Source organism: Mirounga leonina, unplaced genomic scaffold (genome assembly GCF_011800145.1).
Source record: "Mirounga leonina isolate KUSES-001 unplaced genomic scaffold, KU_Mleo_1.0 Mir_53, whole genome shotgun sequence".
Classification (NCBI taxonomy): Eukaryota; Metazoa; Chordata; class Mammalia; order Carnivora; family Phocidae; genus Mirounga; species Mirounga leonina.
In genome coordinates this window covers 4477648-4505569 of record NW_023270807.1, presented here as the reverse complement: position 1 = coordinate 4505569, position 27922 = coordinate 4477648, and the positions used below count along the sequence as shown (strand labels likewise).

General features: G+C 43.6%; 1 protein-coding gene across 1 annotated transcript in view; it reads right to left on the bottom strand.

The window, feature by feature from the left end:
- Positions 1–27922, bottom strand: part of CMTR1 (cap methyltransferase 1) — a 50656-nt gene that overhangs the window by 5736 nt on the left and 16998 nt on the right. Inside the window, exons 6-19 of the mRNA XM_034990425.1 lie at positions 26699–26770; positions 25451–25545; positions 25259–25331; positions 20230–20428; positions 19318–19436; positions 17016–17112; positions 16560–16692; positions 15651–15830; positions 4725–4781; positions 3910–3967; positions 3343–3411; positions 2231–2362; positions 1062–1184; positions 331–422 (exon numbers count right to left, since the gene is read on the bottom strand). Coding sequence (XP_034846316.1) covers positions 331–422; positions 1062–1184; positions 2231–2362; positions 3343–3411; positions 3910–3967; positions 4725–4781; positions 15651–15830; positions 16560–16692; positions 17016–17112; positions 19318–19436; positions 20230–20428; positions 25259–25331; positions 25451–25545; positions 26699–26770 — 1499 coding nt within the window. The remainder of the gene's footprint in view (positions 1–330; positions 423–1061; positions 1185–2230; positions 2363–3342; positions 3412–3909; positions 3968–4724; positions 4782–15650; positions 15831–16559; positions 16693–17015; positions 17113–19317; positions 19437–20229; positions 20429–25258; positions 25332–25450; positions 25546–26698; positions 26771–27922) is intronic.

Genomic DNA, 27922 nt, shown 5'->3' with positions numbered 1-27922 from the left:
ACCCATGCTTAAGGCATGTTCTTTAGAGACCCTTCCTCTCTCTAAGGTTCTTGTCCTGCTCAACCTTAACACAAACATCACTTCTGATCTGAACAGCTGTGGCAAAATGGAATGTGCTGGTATCCATGGCCATCAAGGCCCACGCCCTAGCACACTCTGCAGTGCCAGTATTAATTCCTCTCCCTGCCCCTGGAACCAGCCAATGGGTGGGCAAGGGAAACTAAGGCTGTCTTAGGCAAGGAAAGCCTAGGTGAGGGGCCAAGCCCCAGAGGCTGCTGCCAGAGTTGCCCTGGTCTACCCCGCCCTCCCTACCCAGGGCCCAGGTCAAACCGCTGGTTAAAGTGCTGCTCCCGCACGTCACTGCCGTTCAGCACGAGGACATCGAGGATGTGGATGGCACTAATCTTCCGCTGGGCCTTCCCCTAGAAGGACAAGGACACTGCCCACCCTGCCAGGCACTGGCCTGGGGCCCACACTGCCCACCATGGCGTGCTGGCCTCCATTCTACCTATAGCCGGAGAAGGGAAGGACTCCAAACACAGGATATCTCTCTTGCCCCACCTCCCCAGCTCATCCTCAGCACCACACTGGCCCAGACTTCCAAGCAGGCAGAGATCTGAAGCTTTGGGTGACAAGCCCCCTGGAATCCAGGGAGAGGCGGCCGCCATGGCGCTCCAGCCGGAGCCTAGCTTCCCAATCTTGTCAACTGTCCCCACTAAGCGTTCTGAAAGTCACATGTGTGGCTGTAACGGCCAACGCGCAAGGGATCCCGGTAAAAACATCACCAGCAGCTAAAAACAACCCAGCAGGCCCACTAGGGCCCTCGCTGCCCGGAGATGATTGAGATCCCCTCTTACACACATGCGGACTATGGTCCTTCCTACCTGAACATATCATGGTTTAGAGCAACTACTCGAGGAGGAGGAATCATTACAAAGCCTTTCCCCAGCTCTGCGCCCTGTGAAGCACCACATACAACATGACCCAGTTAACTGAGGGGGGAGCTTAGCTATAAAGCTTAGCCGGCAGGGCCAGAACACGTGAGCAGAACCACCTCTGACCTCCCCTTTCAGCTCATGGACGATCTCCACAGACAGCAGAGTATCCCGGGGTAGCTCTGTCTTCAGGTCCAGCTTGACCCAGCGGTCTGACTGGCGGCCATCCCATGTGTAAATCTGAGACTTCTATGGGCAGAGAGAAAGGGCCCCATCAGGCAGGTATGGAGATGGAGGGGTGAGAGCCTCAGTTCTCAAAAGGGCTTTTAGTTGGCAGCTAAAAGCCGATGGGGCTGGGAAATGTCAGAAGAAAATGTCCAGGAGAGATTAGCCAGTTAGGCTTCAGCAACAGGGATCTGGTGGTCCTGGGGGGAGGGAGCAGGCCCAGGGCACCACTCAAAAGGCCTAAGTCCACGATGAGATCAAGCTTGGTGTATGTATCTCTGAGGTGAGCTTACAGAAGGGTCCAGTGAGTTGGTGGGGGTGTGGGGGGGCAGAAAGTAAAAAGAGAAAAAGATCAAGTGTGAGAGAACACAAAGTAAGTGAGGGAGCAGAGATAAAGTTACACAGAGATACAAAGCAGAATGGAAAGAAAGGGTAATGATGACTTTACCCAATTAAGATACAGAATTGCCAAGGCTCGGGGCGCCTGGGGGGGGGCTCAGTCAGTTAAGCATCCAACTCTCAGTTTCAGCTCAGGTCATGATGTCAGCGCCGTGAGATCGTTGGGCTCAGTCCTGGGTGTGGAGCCTGCTTAGGATTCTCTCCCTCCCTCCCCCTCTTCCCCCTCTCTCTCGCAAAGAAAAAGAAAAAAAAAAATTGACAAGGCTTTCCCTTATCTTAGACTCCAAGGGCTCCAGAGCAAGACAGGATGACGAGGGATGGTGTTGCAAAGAAATGGCTGCATGGATTCAAGCCACATTAGCCTGCTGACCATCCTGCTAGCCTAGGAAGCTTAATATCACAAGAAAAGAAGCAGTGTTCCCTTTAGCAATGCACAGAGATGAGTAAGCAAATGTGTGAATAAATTAAAAACTGAACGGATGAATGACACTTGGCTAACTCAGAGGAAGAAAGGAAGTGAAGCTTTAAGAAATACCTTCCCTGGGGTCAAAGCCCCAGCTCCTTGGTGCCAAGAGAACACCAAGTGTGGCAGGCAGCTGTCCAGACTCCCACAGACCTAGACCAAGGTTCTACACCCCAACTACTAGATGGGAAGCCAGCGGCAGACTTACCCCCAGGCCAATGAGGAACTTCTGCTCGCTGCCAGACACCATGCAGCGGTAGTCGAGCACTGGGCGGATCTTCTCCAGGGTTTTGGAGGTGAGCAGTGTGGGCTTATAACTGAAGATGTCAATCTCAGTGCCCTGCAGCCCCGGGTCAGAGAAAACACGGCTGGGTTGGGGGAACGGACAGGTGCTCAGGAGAGGTGCCTGTATGGGGGTGGGGGCGGCTGGGAGAAGCGAGGGACAGGAAGCACTGGCTCTCTGAAACATGCCCCCCTGCACCCCTGCTCTACCTAACCATGCACTAACTGGAATCTAATTCCATCTGCTTGGAGTGTTCCTTTAGGACCTATTAGGACAGGCTAGGAAGGGAAAGAACACAGAGTCCCTGAGTACAGATCAATTTACCAGAGCCATAAGGAAATGTCACCTGAATATAAAAGCCACCCCTTCAATAAAACTGAAGGCGAGGACTCATCAGTAGTTGGTTTGAGAGCAGTTAAGTGACCTCTCCACCCCATTTAGAAAAATGTACATGTGCTACTCTTTCGAGGTCATCTTGAACCACATTCTCCAGTCCTTGACCCCACAAAACCAACACAATGGCCCATGATCTGAGCCAGATTTAAATAAGCCCAGAGAAAAGCTGGAAGTCAGGTGGTAGAAAAAAACAGAGCAGAATTCCAGGGACCAGCTCACCAGAAACAGAATCTAGGGTTAGGCCAGCCCCACTGTGGAGCTCCCGACAGCCCCTCTTGGCCCTCTGCCCAGCTCCCCTGCCTAAGATCATCCCACACTTCATTGTCTCCCCTGCAGGCAAATTTCATGCGACCCTGAACTTGCCAGGGAGTGGTAGCCAACCCCACCCTTCGGGCAAGTGGGAATGCTGAGCACATCACATCTCAGGACAAGAATCTTCAGGCAACCCGATGGGCTTTTGGGGAACTCAACACCCTACACCAAAGGCTCCCACCTATGGTGGCCTCAGCCTAGTCCCTCAGAGCCCAGGAGGTGCCTGCACAAGCCCTCTGGAGGCCAGGCATCTGGGGATCTCAGCAATACCTTCCACATCTAAAGTTAGGCTTCTCCAACTTTTTATTTTCCCCAGATACCAAACTTACCTGGATTAGCTCAAAGAACTTAGATTTGGGGTCTGAGGAAGAAGGAGCAACTCGAGCCTGGTCTGGGATCTGAAAGGAGACAGCAACGAGCTTTGATTTTCAAATGCCCTTTCCACGAAGGCTGTCTGTGAGCATATGCAGGCGAGGGGATAGGTCCAGACGGGGGAAGAGGCAATGGCACCTAACAAAGGGGGCTAGAAAGCAGGAGATGGAGGTGGGTAATCCAGCCACTGCCCCACTTCGGGCCCTGGGGTGCACACCACAAAGGCCACTTCCCTCTCTCTGGGGCTCTCTGTGGGCAGTGTTGCTGTACAGAGCCCCAGCAGCAAAATGAGGCTTGGGCACCCACCACCCTTGCCCTTTCTGACCCAATTGCGGGACCACACGGACAGTGAAAGGGCCAAAAAGGTAACTCCTGATGATGCTGAGCCGGCCGGCTCTGGAACACCATAAGGACAGGCAGACGTGTTCACACGAGGGGAGACCCTAAGGTGACAGGGTTGGTCAATCCATTCTTCTCTACAGCCTCCCTGCCCTGGAGCAACAAGTGGCTGGGGAGATGCTCACCCCCCAAAGTCGAAGGCACTCTTTCCGGATCTCTGCCTGCCGAGGCTCACTCAGGGTCCTGAGAAAATGAAGCCAACAGTGATTAAAACCTCCAAGAGGTGAACCCCTCAGAACCCCAGAGAGAGGAAGCCCACAGGAGTAAACGTGTGTGCACACACTGCCATCAGCTCAGGATGCTAACAATACTCACACGGCTCTGCCCCTTAAAGATGGGAGCTCAGAGGTACACAAAGTGGGGTGACCTCTCCTTCCCACCACAAAGGGAAGGGAGACTACCCTCCTGATCACACCCAGGATGCCAGAATTCCCCACACAGCCTTCTCTCAATTACCCATCAGCATGTTCTGGCTCCTCCTCTGCTGAGAGAGGCCACATTAAGTCCATCCCAGTGGATGTCACTGTGTCTCAGAAAGCTGACTCAGTTTATGCTCACCCCCTACCAGAGGGTTGGTTTTCCTTGACCAGTCCTATCTCCCCTCTCTTGATCACTCTTTACTCCATGTCCCCTCAACATTATGTATTCTATTCATACTATGCCACTCTACATCCTCTGATGCACTACTACTAACTCTTCCTGTATCCTTTTCCTGGGTTACTCTTCTCTGCCCAAACACAAACACAAACACAAACACAACGTCTTTGAAGGCAAGGTTCATGCCATATACTTTTCTGGCATGCTTCACAGACCACAGCAGAGTAGAAGATAAAAGAGTAGATGTTTTAAAACGTTTGTTGAAATGAAATAAAGAGCTTAGAGCAAAATAAAAAGATCTTTCCTTGAAGTAGATGAATTCTGGGGAGTGGGCAACACTTACGTGTCTTGAACAAACGCATGGATTTTGGCCAGAGCTTTGATCTGCAGACTACAGTGGCTAGAGAGAGAGGGGGGAAAAAAAGGATTTAATTTCAGGATTACCAAAAAAGACAGCCAAAAGGCATGAAAAAAGAGTTTAGCCAGAGCAGTGCTATCTATATTTGGGGGAGAAGGGCTGGAGCCCTGAAAGAGAACTCCCTTGACCACACCCCAAGGTACAGTTACATGGGGCCTGCTTACAATAAAACAGAATTGAGTCAAACCCTCCAGACACTCAGCTCCCAGGTCCTGCTAAAAGGAAGGTTCTGATCCCATCCTTAAAAATTTGAAAGCAGTAGTGAACTAATTCTAAATAAAGCAACAAAATCCAGACCCAGTTCAACTGCAGACTAAACCCTATACTAACAGCTGCCCTTTCTACTTTAATCCCCAATGTTCTTTTACACACAATGCCTCGCATTAAATAAAAAAGTACGTGACATGTGATAAAGCAAGAAAATGTGAGCAACTAGCAAGAGGGAAAACAATCCAACAGCACAAGATCCAGAAAATGGTCCGAATGTTAATTATCAGACAGGACCCCTAACTGAAAACCATGTTAAAGGATCTACCAGAAAAGATGTACAATGTGCACGCAAAATAGAGAATTTCAGCAGAGATGAAGAAACCACACTTCTAAAAAACAAAGATTCTAGAAATATATAATATTAGAGATGAAGAATGATTTTGATGGGCTTAACAGCAGACTGAAAACAGCAGAGGAAAGAATCCGTGTACCTGGGGACTGAAACACAAGAGAAAAAAGTGAAAAAACACACCAGCACTGAAGCTCTACAGGACAATAGCAAACGGTTTAACATAAATAAGTAGAGTCTCAGAAGGAGAAAAAAGACTAGGACAAAATACTGACAAGATAATAGCCAAGAATTTTCCCAAACTGATAAATGAAATCAATCCACACATCCAATGTCAGAGAATCCCAAGCAGAATCAATACAAAGAAAACCATATATAAACACATCACAGTCAACATGCTGAAAACAAAGATAAAGGGAAAATCTTAAAGCAGTCAGAGGAAACAGGACACACAACATGCATAAAAACAGTAAGAATAATGACTGACTTCTCATCAGAAACAAGGAAGGCAGAGAACAATGGAACATTATCTTTCAAGTCCTGAAATAGAAACATAGTCAACCTCGAATTCTAGATGCCTTTTTTTTTTTTTTAAAGATTTTATTTATTTGAGAGAGAGAGAATGAGAGACAGAGAGCACGAGAGGGAAGAGGGCAGAGGGAGAAGCAGACCCCCTGCTGAGCAGGGAGCCCGATGCAGGACTCAATCCCGGGACTCCAGGATCATGACCTGAGCCGAAGGCAGTCGCTTAACCGACTGAGCCACCCAGGCGCCCCAACCTCGAATTCTATATCCAATGAAAATATCCTTCAAAGATGAAAGGGAAATAAATACATTTTCAAAAGACAAAGCTGAAGGAATTACTCCAGCAACACTTGCCCAACAAAAATAGGCTAAAAGAAATTCTTTGGGCAAGAGGGAAATGATTCCAAATGGAAACCTGGCTCTGCAAGAAGGAATGAAGAACAACAGAACAGGTAAATAGGTTAGTCAATATCAAGGACCTTTAAAAAAAAAATTAAATGTACAAATACAGGCATGCCTCATTTTATTGCGCTTCATATGACTGTACTTCACAGATAATGCATTTTTTTTTTTTTACAAATGGCAGGTTTGTGGCAACCCTGTGTCAAGCAGATCTATTGGTGCCATTTTCCCAGCAGCATTTGCTCATGTCATGTCTCCATGTCACATTTTGGTAATTCTCACAATATTTCAAACTTTTTATTATTATTTTTGTATTTGTTATGGTGATGTGCGATCAGCAAACTTTGGAGCCTGAAGATCAGACTGAATTGCTATAAAACTTTAAAAGATGAGGAGCTGCTTCTTATGGATAAGCAAAGAAAGTAGTTCTTGAGCAGGAATCTACTCCCGGTGAAGAGGTTGTGAAGACTGTTGAGATGACAACAAAGGATTTGGGATATTACATAAACTTAGTTGATAAAGCAGTGGTAGGGTTTGAGAGGACTGACTCCCAATTTTCAAAGAAGCTCTGTTGGTAAAATGTTATCAAACAACACTGCGTGCCACAGAGAAACTGTTCACGAAAGAAGAGTCATTCAATGTGGCAAATGTCTTATTTTTAGAAATTGTTGTCTTATTTTAAGAAATTGCCACAGCCACCCCAACCTTCAGTAACCACCACCCTGATCAGTCAGCACCTATCAGCACTGAGGCAAGACCCTGTACCAGCAAAAAGATTACAACTCGCTGAAAGTGCAGACAATGCTTATCATATTTAGCAATAACATATTTTTAAATTAAGATTTGTATATTGCTTTTTGTACATGCTATTGCACACTTAACAGACTACAGTATAATGTAAACATAAATTTATATGCACTGAGAAACAAAAAAATTAATCTGTCTTGCTGTATTGCAATACTCACCTTACGGCGGTGGTCTAGAACCAAACCCACAGTATCTCCGAGACATGCCTGTACCTTTAAGTCTCTTTAAAAGACAATACGGACTTTACAGTTTAAAATTAAAATAACAGCAAGGTAAAGTAGGGTTTATATGAAATAAGAACACGTATATGTAAGTAAATGCATATTTACTATGGTAAGGTTCTTACATTGTTCATGAAGTAGAATACTTTTTGAAGGTAAAACATGATAAATTAAAGATGCATACTGTAATCTCCGAAACAGCGAAAACATAACACAAAAGGTATAAAAAAGAAAAAACCCAAGGAGATATAAAAGACTATTAAAAAACACAAACTTTCCCCCTAAAAAAGGAAGGAACAGAGAAGCAAAAAGAAGACAGGATAAACAGAAATCAAACCACCAAGATAGAGGATTTAAATCCAAACATATCAATAATTACATTCTATGTAACTATACTAAACACTCTAATTAAAAGGCAGAGACTGTAACACTGGATAAGAAGGTAAGACCCAAGCATACATTATTTACAAAGACAAAGACAGGTTGAAAATAAAGTAACATAAAAAGACAAATCAAACAAATACTAAGCAAAAGAAAGCTGATGTGGCTATATTAATACCAGACAAGGTAGATTTCAAGACAAAGAGTATTACTAGAGATAAAGAAGAATATTTCATAATGATAAAAGTTCAATTCATTAAGAATAACAGAGAATACAGATTTAGAGACTAATATACCTCATGAACAGACTCAATTTAATAAAATATTAGTAAATCAATACAGCAATATATAAGAGTGATACACATAATCAAACCATATCCAAAAACGCAAGATTTGTTTACCATTTGAAAATCACTCAATGTAACTCACTGTAATGAAATAAAGAAAAATAACATAATAATTTCTATAGATACAGAAAAAGTATTTGACAGAATTAAACATCCATTCATGATAAAAACTCTAAACAAACTCAAAATAGAATAAAACTCTGCCAACCTGATAAAGGACTTTAAAAAAAACCTACCAACACCATACTTATTAAACAATTTACACTTAAAATCAACAATAAGGCAAGGCTGTCTGCTTTTATCACTTCAATTCAACATCAAACTGGAGGAATTAGTGCAATAAGAAAAAAAAAAAAACAGAGCTACTATATGATCAAGCAATTCCACTTGTGGGTATTTATCCAAAAAAAACTGGAATCAGAATCTTGAAAAGATATCAGCATCCCCATGTTCACTGCAGCACTATGCACAACAGTCAAGATGTAGAAACAAACTAAATGTCCACTGACAGATGAATAAAGAAAATGTAGTAATATACATATGATGGAGTATTTTTTCAAATTTTTTATCTTAAGTAAACTCCACACCACATGTAGGGCTCAAACTCACAAATCCAAGATCAAGAGTCACATACTCTACCGACTGAACCAACAAGGCACTCCTTTACATACAATGGAGTATTATCCTGACTTTAAAAAAAAAGAAATTAAGTAACATGAGACAACATGAATGAACACTGGGGACATCATGCTAAGTGAAATAAACCAGACAAAGAAAGACAAATACTGCATGATTCCAATTATATAAGGTATCTGAAATAGTCAAATTCATAGAACCAATAAGTAAATTAAACATTCTCACAGGATACACAGTCAGTATACAAAAATCAATTGTATTTCCACATACTAGCAATGAACTAGAAAATGAAATTTTAAACATACTACTTACATTACATCCAAATGCACAAAATTCTTAGGGATAAATTTAGCAAAAGATGTGTAACACTTCTATACTGAAAACTATAAAACTCTGCTGAGAGACATTAAAGAAACTAAATAAATGGCCATTTTTTTATTTATGGATGGGAAGGTTCAATTTTGTTAAGATGTCAATTCTCGCCAAATTGATTCATAAATTCAGTGTAATCTCCATCAAAACTCCAGCAGGCTTTTTGTAGGAATTGACAAACTGATTCTAAAATTACACAGAACTTCCAAAAAAAAAAAAAAAAAACTTAGACTAGCTAACAGTCTTGAAAAAGAAGATCAGTGCTGGAGAACATACACTACCTGACCTCAAGGTAACTTGTTTCAAGGTACAGTCATCAAGAGAATATGGCAAAGGACAGACAAACAGATTGATAGAACATGGGCGCCTGGGTGGCTCAGTTGGTTAAGCGACTGCCGTCAGCTCAGGTCATGATCCTGGAGTCCCGGGATCGAGTCCCACATCAGGCTCCCTGCTCAGCAGGGAGTCTGCTTCTCCCTCTGACCCTCCTCCCTCTCATGCTCTCTGTCTCTCATTCTCTCTCTCGCAAATAAATTAAAAATTAAAAAAAAAAAAAACCAACATTGATAGAACAGAACAGAGTGCTCTAGATATAATCAATCACACATATATAGTCAAATAATTTTCAACAAGAATGCCAAAGCAATTAAATGGAAAAAGGAAGGTATTTTTAACAAATGGTGCTAGAACGGAGTATCTTTAAGGAAAAAAAAGAACTTGGACCCCTACCATCATAATACCACATGCAAAAATTAATTTCAGGTGGACTACAGACCTAAATGAATGAAACTTCTAGATGAAAACAGGAAAATATTTTCATGACTTTAGGCCAAGACTATTTAGGGAAAAAAAATCAATCACAAACAAAAGAAAAAACTGATAAATTAGATTTTGTCATCAAAATTTAAAAATTTCATCCAAACTGAAAGAAAAATAAGTAAAATTATCTCAGTTCACAGCCTTTTATGCAAAAAAACCTAAGATTCCACCAAAAACTATCATAACTAATAGGCAGATTTGACTAACATGCAGGATACAAAAATCAACACACAAAAACCAGTCATTTCTATACACTAATAATGAACAATCTGAAAAGGATTAAGAAAACAACTCCATTTACTATAGTGTCAAAAAGAATAAAATACTTAGGAATAAGTTAAATCAAAGAAGTGTAAGATTTGTACATTAAAAGCCACAAAATACTGCTGACAAAAATGGAAAAAGACATAAATGAATGGAAAGACATCCTCTGATCATGGACTGGAAGACTCAATATTGTTAACATGACAATACTACCCAAAGCAATCTACAGATGCAATGCAATCCCTATCAAAATCCCAATGGCAATTTTTGCAAAAACAGAAAAACCCATCCTAAAATTCTTATGGAATTTCAAGGGCCCCACAGCCAAAACAATCTTGAAAAAGAAAAACAAACTGAAGGTCTCACACCTCCTCATTTCCAAACTTACTACAAAGCTAGAGTAATCAAAACTGTGGTACTGGCATAAAGACATAGAGACCAATGGAACAGAATAAAGAGCCCAGAAATACATGATCAAATGATTTTCAACAAGGGTACTAAGACCATTCCAAGAGGAAAGAACAGTCATTTCAACAAGTAGGTTGGGGAACTGGATATCTACATGCAAAAGAACGAAGCTGGACCCTTACCTTATATCTACAAAAATTAACTCAAAATGGATCAAAGACCTAAACATAAAAGCTAAAACTATATAAAACTCTTAGAAGAAAACATAACAAAAAGCTTCATGATGTTGGATTCAATAATGATTTACTGAATATTACACCAAAAGCATAAGCAATAAAAGAAAAAATAAATTGAACTAATCAAATAAAAAACTGTATACTGAAGGACATAATCAATATAGGGGAAAAAAGAGCAAAGAATGAGAGAAAATATTTTCAAATCATATATCTGATGAGGATTAATATCCAGAATATATAAAGAACTCTTACAATTCAACAATGAAAAACAAACCAATTTAAAAATAGGCAAAGGGGCGCCTGGGTGGCTCAGTTGGTTAACCGACTGCCTTCAGCTCAGGTCATGATCCTGGAGTCCCGGGATCGAGTCCCGCATCGGGCTCCCTGCTCAGCAGGGGGTCTGCTTCTCCCTCTGCCCTCTTCCCTCTCATGCTGTCTCTCATTCTCTCTCTCTCAAATAAATAAATAAAATCTTTAAAATAAATAAATAAATAGGGCGCCTGGGTGGCTCAGTTGGTTGGGTGACTGCCTTCGGCTCAGGTCATGATCCTGGAGTCCCAGGATCGAGTCCCGCATCGGGCTCCTTGCTCAGCGAGGAGTCTGCTTCTCCCTCTGACCCTCCCCCCCTCATGCTCTCTCTCTCTCATTCTCTCTCTCTCTAATAAATAAAATCTTTAAAAAAATTAAAAAATAATAAAATAAATAAATAAATAAAAATAGGCAAAGGACTAGAATAGGCATTCCTCCAAAGAAGATACACAAACTGCCCAATATAAAAATATGTACGGGGTACCTGGTGGCTCAGTCAGTTAAGCATCTGCCTTTGGCTCAGGTCATGATCCCAGGGTCCTGTGACCGAGCCCCGCATCGGGTTCCCTGCTCAGCGGGGAGCCTGCTTCTCCTCTCCCTCTGCCTGCCAGCTCTGCCTACTTGTGCTCTCTCTCACCAAATAAATAAATAAAATCTTTAAAAAAATATATGTCCAATATCATTAGTCATTAGGGAAATGCAATTCAAAACTACAGTGAGATACCATTTCACACCCATTAGGATGGCTATTATCCAAAAAACAAAAAAGAGAGAGAAAGAGACAATAACAGGTGCTGATGAGGATGTGGAGAAATTGGAAACCTGGATCATTACTGGTGGGAATATGAAATGGGCTGGTGCTATAAAAAATAGTATGGCAGTTCTTCAGTAGTGGCACCATTTAAGCACAATTATTACATGATCCAACAATTCCACTTTTTGGTATATACAGAAAAGAACTGAAAGCAAGGGCTCAATTACCCGCACACCAATATTCAGAGAAGTATTATTCACAATAGCTAAAGTTTGGGGACAATCCAAATGTCCAAAAACAGATGAATGGATAAACAAAATGTGGTATATACAGATGGAATATATTACTTAGCCCTGAAAGGACTGAAATTCTGACACATGCTACAACATGATGAATCTTGAAAACATGCTAAGTGAAATAAGCCAGACATAAAAGAAGAAATATTGTATGATTCCACTTATATGAGGTACCTAGAATAGGCAAATTCATAGAACTAGAAAGTATAATAGAGATTACCAGGGGCTTGGGGTGGGGGAAATGAGGAGTTATTGTTTAATGGCTACAGAGTTTCTGTTTTGGATGATTAAAACATTCTGGAAATATACAGTGAGAATGAATCCACAACAATGTGAATGACTATATTTAATGCCACTGAACTATACATTTTAAAAAGGGTCAAAATGGTAAACTTTATTTTATGTATATTTAACCACAATAAAAAATGATGAAAAATTTTTAAACTTCTGCTTATCAAAAGATACCATTAAGAAAATGAATAGGTATGTCACACATTAGGACAAAATATTCACAACACACATATTTGAAACCGGACTTGCATTCAACATATAGAAAGAGTTTCTACAATTTAATAAAAAGACAAATCAATTTTTAAATGATCTAAAGACTTGAAGAGACACATCATAAAAGAAACATACAAACAGCCAATAAACACATGAAAAGAGGTTCAACATCATTAGTTACCACAGAAATGCAAATCAAACCACGAAAGATACCACCTCACAGAAGGACTATTATCAAAAAGAAAAGTAGTAACACGTGCTAGTGAGGATGTGAAGAAAAGGGAATACTTGTGCAGTGTTGGTAGGAATATAAATTGGTGCACCCACTATGGAAAACAGTATAGAGTTTTCTCAAAAAATTAAAAATATAGAACTACTAACAGTCCAGCAATTCTACTTCTAGGTATTTATTCTAAGAAAACAAAACACCAATTTGAAAAGACCTATGTGCCCCTAGGTTCATCACACTATTATTTATAATAGCCAAAATATGGAAGCAAGCTAAATGTCCATCAATAGATGAATGGATAAAGAAGAGGAATATATACAATGGAATATTACTTGACCATGAAAAAAGAATGAAATCTTACCATCTGTAACAATATGGATGGACTTAGAGGCTATTATGCTATGCGAAATAAATCAGACACAGAAGGACAAAAACCATGTGACTTCACTTATATGGGAATCAAAAAAACAAATGAACAAATAAAAACAAAACAGAAAAAGACTTACAGATATAGAGAACAAACTGATGGTTGCCAGAAGGGAAGGAGTGGGGGGATGGACAAAATAGGTGAAGGGAATTAAGAGGTACAATCTTCCAGTTAAATAAATAAGACACGGGAATATAATGTACAGCACAAGGAATATAGTTAATAATACTGTAACAACTTTGTATGGTGAGAGATGGTAACTAGACTTATTGTAGTGACCATTTCATATATGTATATAAATACTGAATCACTATGTTATACACATGAAACTAATACAATATTCAATTTAAAAAAATATATATATATAAAAATAAAATCACAATAGTAGAACACTACACCCCCACCAGAATGGCTAAAATGAAAAAGACTAGCAATACCAAATGCTGGCAAAGATGTACAACAATCAGAATTCTCACACTCTGCTGGAGGGTGTATACACTGGTACAAGCACTTTAGAAAACTGTATGGCATTATTAACAAGTTAAATAACACATCTAACTTATGACCTAGAATTTCTGTTCTTGGCTATTCATCTAAGAGAAATGAAAACATTTGTCCATCAAAAGCCCTGCACAAAATGTTTTAGCAACTTTACTCATAACAGCCCTAAACCAGAAATATCATAAGTGTCCATCAACAGAAGAATAAATTTGGTATGTCCATACAATGGAATACTACTCAACAATAAAAAGGAACAAACACCACATGAAAAAATCTCAAAAACACTATGGTAAGGAGAAAAAAAAACTGACACAAAAGTGTCTATGTATGATTCCACTTATACAAAGTTCTAGAACAGGTAAAACTAATCCAGGATGATAAAAGTAAAAGTGGTTAGTTACTTCAGGATTGACTGGATGGACACAAAGAAATTTTCTGAGGTTACAGTAATTTTTTTTTTTAATCTTAATAGAAATGTAGGTTACGTGAATATATGCATTTGTCAAAAATGATTGAAGTGACACATAGATCTGCATTTCAATTATGGAATTATATATCAATCTTTTTAAGCAAAGAAAGAAAATGGATTTGATATAGGATTGCTTAAACACTGCACTATTGGGAACACTGAGAAGTCCAGTTTTTTGTTTTTTTGTTTTTTTTAAGATTATTTATTTATTTGAGAGAGAGTGAGTGAGAGAGAGAACATGAGTGGGGTGGAGGGGCAGGGGGAGAGAGAGAAGCAGACTCCTCACTGAGCAGGAAGCCTGACGTAGGGCCCGATCCCAGGACCTGAGCCGAAGGCAGACGCTTAACTGACTGAGCCACGCAGGCTCCCCTGAAAAGTCCAGCTCTGCCATGCATCCATACATGCTCATAGCAGATGGCAACACAGTTCAGCAAAAGAAGTCCAAAAACGTTACAAAGCCATGGTTTTGCTGACTCTAGACCGGTTCGGGACCGCATGCTGAAGCTCAGTATCTGCTCCAGCTTGGTATCTCCCATCAAGATGAGAGCACTTATGTGGCAGTACTGTGGAAAGTTAAAATACTGTAGGATGATGGATAAATGGGTAAAGACTTCCTCTTCTGTGATTCTCCAGGGCCTATACCTTCAAACTTCTCTAGGAGTCAGGACTGTGACTTAGAAATGACCTTTCCAACACCTGTTTTGCCCTCTGAGAAAGCACTTCTACTGACTCACTGCTACTATACAACTCTCCAACGAACCTCAGAAAACTTTTCTCTCAGGCTTGCCCACTTAGAAAACGGAAGCACTGTCACTACTTTTAAATTATTACCAGTAACAGCAAGGGGGAAGGCGGGGATCAAAGAAGGTTTAAAACAAAACAAAACAAAACAAAACAAAACAAAAAACAAAACAGCATTCAGATCACCTGTCTGGGGAATTCATGAACTGGCAAAAAAGCTTTAATACCAGAAACTTCCAAAGCATGCTGCATCCTTGCTTCCTAGCCATCTCCTGTCTCCGACAGGGAGCTTCACAAGGCAACAACCATGACAGCCTTTCACAGAAGCAATTAAAGAGCAGTTACTCCTGCCTCCAGGGACACAGGACAAGGCTGCTATCTATCAGGTTTCACTATCATCCTCAGGCTCCCATGGGCAGGGCTGTACCAACCAGGTTCCCACTGGCCACCCTTGGGAAGGGCATGGGGGTAGGACGAGAGTCCCCAAAGTCCCCAAAGTCCAAGGAGCCCTGGAACAAGCAGACCAATCCTACCAATTTTTTAGGATTGACAAAGCGATACTAAGAGCTAGTCATTCAGTCCTTCGTTTTCTGGTCTTCCTTGATACCCCAGTGGCATCAGCAAAAAACACCCGGTTTGCTTACCTCTCATTGGATCGTATCATGTAGTCAGTAAATTCATGGTCTCCCTTGATCACCTCCAAGGGGACCACAAGGTTGACGTCAGAATCAGTGTTCTGCAGCTGGTTGAGTTTAATATTGACTGAGAAGAGGTAATCCCGCACATCATCTATGCCCACCTTCAGGCCCTTGCACACCACATACCTGGCAGAAGACACCCTGTCAGTCCACTGAGCAAGGGCTTCTCCCCCACATTCCTCCTCCCCAAACTCTTCGCTGAGTCATAAAGCTAAACAGTCTTAAGTCCATGCACAAAGAACAGCACACACAGACTCTGCTGCAAAAGTTCAATTCAATTCTTTCCTTTTGATGTTGGGCTGTATTTCTACCCTCTGTAGCAGTGGTTCCCAACTGCCCTGTGCCAGGCTGGCTGCATTACCATCACTAGGGAGTCTGTTAAATTACAAACTTAATTAATAGACTCTCCAGGAATGGGGCCCAGAAACCTGTGTTTTTAACAAGCCACCTAAGCAATTCAGACTGGCCACATCTTCTCTCACATTACGCAGGAGCACTGCATACTGTGTCCCAACTGGGAAGCCAACAGTGCCCTCTGGGTGGCGGCCCCCTCGCCCTTGCCCAGTCCATGTCCCTCAAGGTGCCCCTTCTTCTGGTCATCTTCTCCTTCCTGGACCAAGCCAAGGATCCCCCACCTAAGTGTAAGGAATAAGGCTTGTGGAGAAGGAGGCAGAGGCTGAAGTGGCACACCAAAGAACCATTAGGATCTGAATCCTGCCTTCTACTGGCTCTAACTGTATCCTTAAAATCAGGGTTTTAATGTAGCTTGAGTAGTTATGCCAGAGAGGTGCATCAGGATGTGCTGTTCTAGCATGCAGTCGACTAGTCTGATTAAACCGGAGAGGAAGGCCTCACCTCTCTGAGTTGGCAGGACGGCTGGTGACCGGCTTAAAGAGACACACTCGTTCGAAGCAGCAGTAGAGCAGGTAGATGAGCCCCACACTAAACGGGGTGAATAGGTCAAAGGTTTTACAGATGAAGTGGCCTCCTAGATTAGAGCGAAAACACCAAGAGCAGTCAGTGGGTTCTACCCCAGGAGGCAGTAAGGTAATCTCAGGGAGTAAGTGTGACAAAGCCAAGAACCCACCACCGGGGCCCACTGAAAGAGGCAATTTAAGGGGGAGACTCAGCTTTAGAGGGGACTTTGGGGATTCTACAGCACTTACTTCCCTCAATTCCTCATTTAGCGTCATTGAGTCACCTGATACAAGCAGTTTTTTTGTTTGTTTTACTCCCAAGCCCTGTACATGCTCTTGCCCAACAGGGCCTCTAATGAGTCCTATGCTGGGGAGACAGCTGAGGAAGTGTCACCTGTTCGAACAACAGACAGCGCCATGAGGAACTGACAGAGCAGAAGCTGCTTGCTGAGGATCTCCTGCAGGTTCTCCTGCCCCTCCACTGAGAAACCCTGAAATGAGAGGATAAGAATCGGAGCAGGAAAGAGACACGATGAGGACTTCATTCATCCCTACCCCATCTTCACTGAGACGTCTTCAAGTGTTTTCACTGACTTCCACCATCTGACTGATAAACACACAGCTCAGCATTTAAATTACTTTGGCATGGTGGCATGTAGCCTCCTGGGTGAAGCTAGCACTAGGACCCAGGCGTGGTGAGTAACAGTGCCTTTCTTCTGCTTCATCGCTCGCAGGGGATAGAACCGAGTCTATTTTTCCAAGGAGACGGTCCAAAAAACTGTAAAACCCATGTGGGAATCCAGGGGAAGAGTAATGGAGGACAGAGGCAAAATACTGGCTGGTCATAGGCCAACTACAAGATAGGAAACAGAATGCCCTGGTTAGTCCAAGAGCCAGGGAGTGGTGTGACTACTCTGCTTGGGCTTACTCAGCCACTATGCTGATTACTGAACAGGCCCTAGTATGGTGACAGGAGAAAACTTAGCACTACTCTGACACTCACAGGAATCTTTCTTTCTCTGCTGACCAAAACCCCCTTCCTGTCTCAAGACCATGGAGCCTCTCCCTCTAGCTGTCAGGGTCTCTGGCCAGGGTGTTTGTTCAAAGAATGTGCCTTGCTATTCCTGGAGTGGTCTCCCTCCTTGTGAGATGCCAGCAGGGAGCAGAGAGCCAAGCTCACACAGAAGTAAAGGAGGCCAGCGGCTGGAGGAAGGAGGAGAGGAGAGTTGTTGTTTACTGGCTATAGAGTTTCAATTTCACAAAAAGGAAAAAAGCAGGGAAATCTGTTTCACAAAAATGTGAACATACTTAGTACTGAACTGTACACTTAAAAATGGCTGAGATGGTACACTGTGTTTTTTAATCACAATAATTTTTTTAAAAAGTAAAGGAGGTGGGGCGCCTGGGTGGCTCAGTTGGTTAAGCGACTGCCTTCGGCTCAGGTCGTGATCCTGGAGTCCCAGGATCGAGTCCCGCATCGGGCTCCCTGCTCAGCGGGGAGTCTGCTTCTCCCTCTGACCCTCCTCCCTCTCATGCTCTCTGTCTCTCATTCTCTCTCTCTCAAAGAAATAAAATCTTTAAAAAAAAAAAAAAAAAAAGTAAAGGAGGCTGACCTCTGTTCAGCTGGCTCCAGACAGACCAGGTCTCCCTCACTCAGTCCTACAAAGGTAATAGCTAAACGACTCAGAATAAAATTGTTTAGCAATGCCCTCCAGATTTATAATGTTTCTCAAAATGCATGTCTATTTGTAGAGTCAATCAAAAAAAAAAAGCCCAAGTCACCTGCCTAAGCAGAAAGACAACCCTCGAGTCTGCACTCTGGCTGCCAAATGGCACCAACTACCTCCCAAGCACTAGCAGGCCCCCACATCTGCTCAGCGGGAGCAGCCCCTCCCTCTTTATCCCCCAAGCCTGTGTCTCTGCCGTTCCCTGCTGTGCACAATGCTTTGGTGAGCCAGGGCATCTTCAGATCCTATGCTGGCATCCTGCCCGTTCCTTCACCTTTCCACGTGGTTACTGCTTGAGAGGCCACCCAAGGAGCTCTGAGGCTCTTCTCAATTCTAGCCATGTGACCCTAGAGCAATTGCCACATTCTCTGTCATTCCTCTTCGAGTAAGTGGTGGCTTACTGCAAAAAAGACTACCTGCAGCATCAGATTTCTAGGTGAAGAGCTACGGTGGAATGCCCTCTGTACCTCAAGCAGCTGCCCAAATAACAAGGCTCCCTGAATATTCACTTCAGCCCAACCACTGACAAAGCCTCCTGTGGGTTCCCCCGAGCTGCTGCCTTTGGTTATGTAGTCATCTGTCAGCCATCCAGAGGCTTAGGGGTGTAAGGACAGCCTCTACCAGGAGCTGCACCCAGGTGACAAATGATGGAAATGTTCTTTCCAATGAGTTTTGCCTGGTCCATCTTGGTCATGGTTCTCCCCTACCATCTCTTACAGCCAACCAAGGCCTCTGAGAAAGTGAGCCAAGAATCCACTTGCTCCAAGCAAAGATGTCCACAACATTACAACATTGACAAAGGAATCATTGAAAATATGTGCAAAAAGAATAAAAACATACATCATACATCCCTACTATCTGAATAGTGAACCACCACAGTCTAGGGCAGCAAAAGACCAAATAAAACAAAACAAACCTTTAACATGATAAATCCCTAAAGCATCACCCTATGGAGAGAATATCACCTACCCCATCAGCCATCAGAAAGTGGACACCCTTGCGATCTGTGTTATCCAGGACGAAATTCCGAAAAGCAGTGATGTTCTCTGGGCGGGTAATATCTCCATCTCCATCAATCCCACCCTCACCTGGCAGGAAACAAGAGTCACATTTAGCTCATCCGCCCTGTGCATCCCAGGAGCTGAGACACAAGCTCTCTGGGGCTGTGAACACAGGTTTTCCTCGAGGACCAGGAGAAAAGGCCCTGTGAGGAGCAATTCACTGCAGGATCTATCCTGCAAAGCTGCCTTGCAGTGATGGACCAAGAGGCAAAAACAGAGCCCTGTTGTAATAAAGCAGAATTCAAAATGAGTTGTCCAGCTAAGAGTCATCAAATGAAACAGAGGGCCTTCCTCTTCAAGACTGAAGTTGTGTTTAAAGCACCTACATTTAGAAACCAGTATCAATTTTTAAATAAGAACTGTTACAAAAGAACTTGGGATTTGCTGCCAAATCACAGCAATCAAGAAAGAGTGGAGGGGACTGCTGTGGGGCTGCTCAGCTGTCTGTTACCCAGTGCATCCCACACCCGGTGCATGGTGCCGGAGATGGGCATGGGGTTTCTATTTGTTAATAATTCTGCCATTCTCAGCCGGAGACCAGGCAGTTTCATTATCTCCTATCACCACAAGAGAAGAAAAGAGGATTTAATATGGTCTTGATGAGTTTTGCCTAGTGCAGTGTTTAACCTGCATCCTACAAGTGTGGGGGTAAAAAGGGACAGTCTAGAGGGAACCAAGACCTTCACGACATGGACTGGAAACCCCAGGCTGAGAGACCCAGTAAAGCAAACATGCCCAGTGGATAACTGCCTCTGACCTAGAGTCCCCACAGAGGATGGTCTCTCATCGCCCCCAGTACCCTCCTCCTCTATGTCCCTACCATAGTAGGGTTCGAAGAGCTCACTGGAGGCCGAGTAGAAGTCCTCCAGTTTGAAGTCATTAGGGCCCTTCAGAGTCATTCCAAAGCCCTTCGCGTGCCACTTCTTCCTCCACAGCACGTACTCTGAGAAACCGCCTGGGCCTGCGCAGACGTCAGCAAAGTACAGAAGCTCAGCTTCCCGGTCCTTTACCAGTGGTTTCTGCAAAGGCAAGTGGAGGACAAGGGAGGAAGGGAAAAAGTCTGGCTCAATGGGGAACAGGAAGGAGAATGCAGGGGGAGTAAAATGAGCCTTTCAGCAAGCACAGTGCAGAGCTCCCGCCGGGGCCACAACACCCAGGATATGTATCCTCCGTGGTCCCCGCCCTCTGGAGTTGCCCATCCCCACCTCAAAACACCCCTGCTGCCTTCAACCATAGGGCCTGGCTCAGACTCCTAATAAAAGCATCTTACTAGGAATCTGAGTATACATTCTTATTTCTCAGAGTCTTTTCCTTACCATATCCTGCCTTACAAGAGTCCCACTGAGCAGAATAGATGCTGCATCCCCTACTTACAGACAGGGACAAAAAGACACCAAGACACAAAGCAACCTGTTCACAGCCTGTGTGCAACAAAGCTAAATCGGAAGCCAGTCAGCCTGACTGCCAGACTCAGGTCTTCCTGTCCAAAGCCTGAGGGGCTCTAACACCTCCCTCCCAGGCACAGGGCCTACCTTTCCAAACCGCAGCCTTCGCTCCCCTTCTCCCCTTCCTTCTTGGCTCTCCCTATTTTTTTCCAATTAACTTTTTATTTTGGAATAATTTTAGATTTACAGAAAACCTGCAAAGACAGAGTTCTCATATGTTCCTCATCCAGATTCCAATTTTGTTAACATCTTACACGGCCATTTGTCAAAACTAAGAAACCAACATTGGTACACTGCTATTAACTAAATTCAACTTGATGCAGGTTTCGTTAGTTTTTGTTCTGTTCTAGAATCCAATCCAAGATATCACAGTGCACTGAGTCTCCTCCTCTTTTGCACTCCCTTCCCCTGCCTTTGCCCCTCTCTTAGCCAGGTGCATGGGGTGGCAGTGGAGAGCTAGAGGCTGACAAGGAGAGGGCGAAGGAGACCCTGGTGTGCAGCCTCCAGGCAACCCCAGAGTACCCGCCCACCTCAGAAATAACTAAATTACAATAATCATTTGAATTTTTACTGGATTATAGGTTTGGTCACTCCGGTACCTTTTAACTCTTAATCTGAAATTTACGCTGAACCCAGCACTGGCCCATACTGTTTCTCTTTTATACACCTGGTCATAAAGGGTGAATTCTACTTGTCCCAACCTGGCTCCAAGGCAGAGGGGATATACCATCTGCACTGGTGACAAGAGGTTGAGCTCTAGAACAGGTGACTACAGAGGACCCTGAGGAACATCCAGCGAGAAGGAGCTTAGGCAGCTCGGCCTTCCCTCTCCATAGGTTTGTCATGGCTGAGTACTTGTCCAGAGTTCTGTAACTGCTAGATAAAGATCAGAAAGCTTCAGGGGAAATAGTTTTAAGAAAGAAATGGAAAATACTAATGTTCACAATCTAGTCACTTTCTGGGTGAAAAGGGCCCTGCCTCTGCTGATAGCTATCCAGCTTTATCAAAACACTGAAGAACTCTCTGGAGAAACTGACTTTAGCTAAAAATAAACTTCATCATCCTATGACAAGCCCACCCAGGCATGCTGAGATTTATCAGTTCTTTCTCTTCTTCTCCACCAATCTAGCCCAGTATTCTTTGTTCCTGAGCCATCAATTATTCACATTTTTGGATTATATTCATTTGCACACAAAAAAAGACCTAATGGCATTTGCTGAGAACATTATGTAGCATCTTCTAGGCAGCACAGTGGTAATGAGGCAAGGGTCACAAGTTTAAGGCCTGAACACACTGGAAAAGAGAAAAAATAACGTTCCTTACCACTGGCCATGCCTAGCTCCAGGCTCTAGGCTTTCCCAGCGAGACACTGGCCCAGAGGAAGACTGGGCGAAGGAAGGAAAATGAATCAATGAAAGAATCTCACCTCCAAAAAGAGGGCGTAAGTATGATCTCATTCTTTGATTTCAAGACATGTGGCCCTCACAGGTCATGGCCAGAAGGTCTTTTCATAGAATGGACAGCTGGAGTTCTCACCTCTGCCACTTATTGGCTGTGCAGTTAAGGGCAGCATATAATTTATGCCTTTAAGCTTGAGCTCCCTCAACTGTAAACTGGGACTAATGTAGGTTCTCAAGGCTGTTGTGGGATTGAAGTACCATATGTCAAAGATGCTTAAAAACTATAAATACTAAACAAACATAAGATGATACAACATCCAACTGGATCAACTTCCTTGGAGTCAAAACTCTTGTCCTTTTCCATCGCCTCATGCAGTACTCCAAGCTCAGTGGGCACTTTTTTTTTTTTTTAAAGATTTTATTTATTTATTTATTAGAGAGCAAGCGAGAGAGAAACAGCATGAGAGAGGAGAGGGTCAGAGGGAGAAGCAGGCTCCCCGCTGAGCCGGGAGCCCGATGTGGGACTCGATCCCAGGACTCTGGGATCATGACCTGAGCCGAAGGCAGTCGCTTAACCAACTGAGCCACCCAAGCGCCCTCAGTGGGCACTTTTTAAGTGCTGTCTAATTTCCTCTAAGATACCATCACAACTCAAAGATCCACATCCAGTTTTTGTCTCCTGTAAGGCTTCACAGACAACATTTACTTACCTCAGCAATATCCCCAGGCACACAAAGCCCGCACATAATGCTACGGTTTATTATATGCTAGCATATACCCAAAGAATCTAAACTCCCTTTTTTCCCTTGTCTCTTCCAAGTCTTGTTTACAATTTGTTTCCCCACCTAGTCTCTCTTCTCCTTTCATCACAACCCAAAAAACCAGAATGCCATTGAAAAACCTCATAATCCCCTCTGCCACCCACCTCCAATCTCCCCACACCTACCCAAGCTTCAAGTTCTCCATGCTCTTATTCTAAAATGTGCCTGATCCAAGAACCACTGAGACCCTAGCAAACTCGGGTGTGTGTCTGGGCCTTCAGCCACTCCCATCTCTGCTGGTAACTGCTCTAGAGCATCTCTGCTCACCTAAAAAACACACCTAGCCTGCTGGGCTTGGCTGTCACTCTGGTCCTCAGGGAAAAAGAGAGAAGAAAACACTAGGGATGGAGAGAAATCACTTTTTATAGTGGAGTGCAGAGAAATATCTCTGAAAGGGCAATTCTCCATGGCCACTAACAATCAGTTCAGGTCAAGAAGGTGCCTGAAGCGTTACAAACACAGCTACCTTTTCCTATGTAACTAACATCTCCACCCTTGACCTGAATGGTACAACCCTGGTGCCTCCTTCACTTTCCTGACAGCAAAAGACAATAACCAGATCCCAGCTGCTGGAGGCGTTTACATTCAAGAGCCCAAAATGATCCTGTGACTTCCCAGCAGCTTGACAGAGCTCCTCTGCCAGGCAGGGGTTTAAAGGAAATCATTTGGAGCTCAGAAAATTAAACCAACATTATATCAACCTAATTTTCTCAAGATGCTAATTCCAAGAGCCCTTTTGTGCTGCCTGCTGGTCCTGGAAAACAGGGAGGGAGACCTGGGAGAGAGAAATGAGTACAGGCTGGAGGGGTCCAATGCCAGTTTTGCCAGCATGGAGGGAAGCAGTTAGAGAGGTGGAAGTGAAACATTAAAGAATTTGGAAAATAAGTTCCTTTAGCGGGTAGATAATCAGGGGGCCTAGTGGAAGGAGAGTGAGTGAAGCAGAAACAGGTTTGGGTACAGCTGGCTCCTGACCCTTCACTGTCAAAGAGAACTAACTTTCTGGGACTGAGTAAAAGTGCTTTGAAACCCTAAAGGGAATGCTAGAATGAAATTTCCTTTTTTCTTTCTCTATCATTATGGTGTGTCTGTGTTCAGAGGAATGAGATGTAGCAGAGTAGAAAATCATTTTGCTCTACCACTTCTTGAGAAGGGCCAAAATCTAGTAATTATGATCCCACACAAAGCTGGTTCAGGAAGGCAGAAAGGGAAGTGGCCACATCTGAAATCGCAGATCTTAGAACTGGAACAGATCTTAAGGGTCTCTGGTCCTCCCCCAACCCTCTGACACGTTAGTAGGGCTAATTTCAGGGATGAGGCAGATGAGGCCCAAAGAAGCCCTTTGGGCTTCTTTGAACTTAAGTGACACCACCTGCGATGTAAGTGCTGTACTTCCTGCCCCACAACCCCTCACTGAACAACACAGCCTAGATTTTCAGACAGGATACTGATTTTAAATAGACCAGTGAAAGGACCCAGGTGCCCACATTTCATCCAATACTCATATCACATTTCCCCAAGCACTCCCTTCTCATACCAGCCACAACACTCAATCAGATGATGTCACAAGTTTGAATTTGGAAAACAGGTTCACTGTAATGTCCACATACTCACCCTGGCAGCAACTGAAAGGCTCCACAGAAAGGCTTTACAAACATCCCCACCCTGCACCCTTGCCAGTTCTCGAATCCACCAGAACGTCCAGAACCTAAGTGCCACAGGGGAAGGGATCACATCTATCTCATTCAAAATTATATTCCTGGTGCCTGGCACATGGTAGGAGCTGGATAAATACAAGTTTAATGGATGCAGGAGGAGGGCCCACGCTCTATCTCATACCCTCCCCCTCCCTGCTCCCTAGGCCTACAGATGTCACAACTGCTGGTTTTGCCCAGAAATGTCCCTTTCCACTGCTGCAAGCCCTACCCTCCTCCACCTGGGGTGAGCAGCAGGATCTGCAGAGTTGGGGGCTACAATTCTGGGCCTGAAGCCCTAGAGACAACAGCTTACTGGAGCATCCCTGGGACCATAGGAAGCACCATGGGACCTAATTTGAGAAGCTCAAAGCAAAGTCTCTCTCATAGAGCAGGAATATCCTCCTAGCATTGCACAAATGGCAATTTCTGGGCCACTGAAGCGTAAGCCCATTTAGCACTATGAATTCAGACAAAGAATCTTGTTCTCACCCCACAAGAGTCCCGTGGATTTGTAAACATGCGATCAAACACAAAATCCATGTTAGCCATCTTCATCGCTGCCCTGAAATAAAGATGGAAAAACACAATTCAATACACCAGATGTATGGAAAGCTGAGGCTGAGACGAAAAGGTAGAACAGTGCATGTCAGGGGAGGGCAGAGGTGGGGAATGTCAGCAAACCTGTTTAAGAAGAAGACTCCTCGGATCATCTCGTAAGGATTGGCCCGGGTCCGAGCTCGCCGCATCTCCTCCCCATCCAGGACATCAAACACACTCTGCCCAAAGAGAATCAGAACCTCGAGGTGAGCATCACCCTCCAAGATGGGACAGGGGACTTAAGAGCTTGAGGAGCCCAACTTAGCCCTGGAAGAGCTACGATAATGCTGCATCCCAGCTCTGAAGTGACCACTTGTGTGACCCTAGACAAACTGCTCAATCTCTCTGACCCTCAACTACCTCACCTGTGAAGTAAAAAATAAATAAATAAATAAAATGTAAGCACGTCCCTGCAAAGTGGTTAATAAATGGCACTTGTGGGTAGGCACAGAGTCACCTGTTGGCATCACAAATCCTCAGAGCAAATCTGTCTCTCCACTCCAGCAGCAACTTTCCAAGGGACCAGAGTACTGATATTAAGGCTCACTCAGAGGGCAAAGCAAACCAAGACCAGTGTTTTGTGATGGTACCTACCCACACAGTAGGGATCCCTTTTCCCTTCTCCAATTTTCTCCCTGAGGAAAAAAAAGCCTCACTTCACCTGAGTTCCAGTCACCTTAAGGATATTCCCAACCCTCTGCCTGCAAAAAAAATTAATTTGGTGAGGCTGGGCTGAGGCTTCTTCTCCAACCCATTTCTTCCTCAGAGTTTCCCTGGCTCATCCTGCCCTGGGCAATGTACTTCCTGACACAAACTCACACCAAAAGCTATCAAGGAGAGACTAACATTTGCCCAATGTGTTAGGAGCTTCACACTGACTATCCCATTTAATTCTCACAACAATCCCGGGAAGTATTTTCTCCCCATTTTACAGATGAGGAACTCAAATTCAGAGCAGCTAAAGCAACTGGCCCAAAGTCACACAGCAAGAAAGTTACAAAACAAGGATGTGAATTCAGGTCTATCTGACACTAAAGAATGATTCCAAACCTTTCACTAAGCCAGGGCCCCTCAGGACCATGATGAACCGACCCACTGAGGTTAAGTGGAGCCTTTCCTGGCTACTGACCACAGGGACAGCACAACACTACAAGGCCCCAGGAAAAAGGATACATTGGAGAAATGTAGCAAGCCACACATCTCACATTTCGGAGAAAAATCTTAGCTAAACTTCAGCCCCCCCCAACCCCCAACCAATTTAAAAGAACTAGAAGAGCCCAGCACATGCCCTCACACAAGGTATTCCAGCCCAGCTCTAGCCACAGGCCTTACCTTACACTGCAACACACTGTGAAGCAGCTCTTCCCCACAAAACTCTGTCTCGTCTTCAATAACCATCTTTCTCTACAGAAAGAAGAAAATAATCGATAATGACCACGTATGATTGCAGTTGGGGGAATGAATAGAGAAACGAGGGTTCTAAGTGAGTAGAGCAAGAAGGGGCTTGAGTCTCTGCCAAGAACATCAATCCCTGAGGAGCGGGAAAGAGAAAATCCTAAATCCCTCTGGCTATACTCCAGATGGCTGTGAGATGAAGCAGCCCCCTGGGTGCTCTGACTAGAGCACCATATGGATACAAGACTCATGAATGCTGAGGCTGAGAAAAGCAAACAGGAAGGAAACATTCAAGCTGTCTGCCCCCAGAGCATGGAGGCAGAAGGATGGAAACTGCCCTAAATGACAGAAACCTGTCCTTCAACCAGGAAGCCTCTTGATCTGTGAGGGCTATAACTGTAGGATACCAGGCACTGACCTGGTAGCATCAGAGATAACAAGGGCTCAAGAGACCCTCAAAGGGGTGTCAAATCCAACCTCATGGCTGAGTGAGGCTATCTCTAAACAAATGATGTTCAAACTTGGGTGTTCTCAAGTTTTACATATTTCAAAACCACTGAGGACCCCAAAGAGCTTTTGTTTATGTGGGGGATATATACATATCAACATTTATTATTAGAAAAAGACCATTTTTATTTATTCAGTGTAAAAGAATGCATGATGTTAACATAAATAACATATTTTTATGAAAAATAACTACATTTCCCCAAAAGACTTTTAATGAGAAGAGTGGCACTGTTTTTCATTTTTACAAATCTCTTACTATCTGGCTTAATATAAGATGGCTAGAATCTCCTCTCTGCATTTGCATTCAACTGGTTGTGATATAGCCTCTGGAAGACTCCACTGGACACTTGTGACAGAATGAGTGAAAAAAAGCAAATAACTTTCCAGTACCATTATGAAAATAACTTTGACCCTGTAGAGCCCCTGAAAGGGTCTTGGGAGATCCCCAGGGGGCCCTACACTTTGAGAACTGCTCTCTAGACCATACTGATTTGGTAGCTATGTACTTTATTCTTAGTTTTCCAGAAGGAGATTAAACAAATTCCCTCTGTAACAACTCCCTCATTATTTTCAGAGGACAGGGACAGTGTCTTTTCATCTTACTGGAACAGTGCCCAGCAGTGACCAGAATATACACAAATGTATAATCTACTC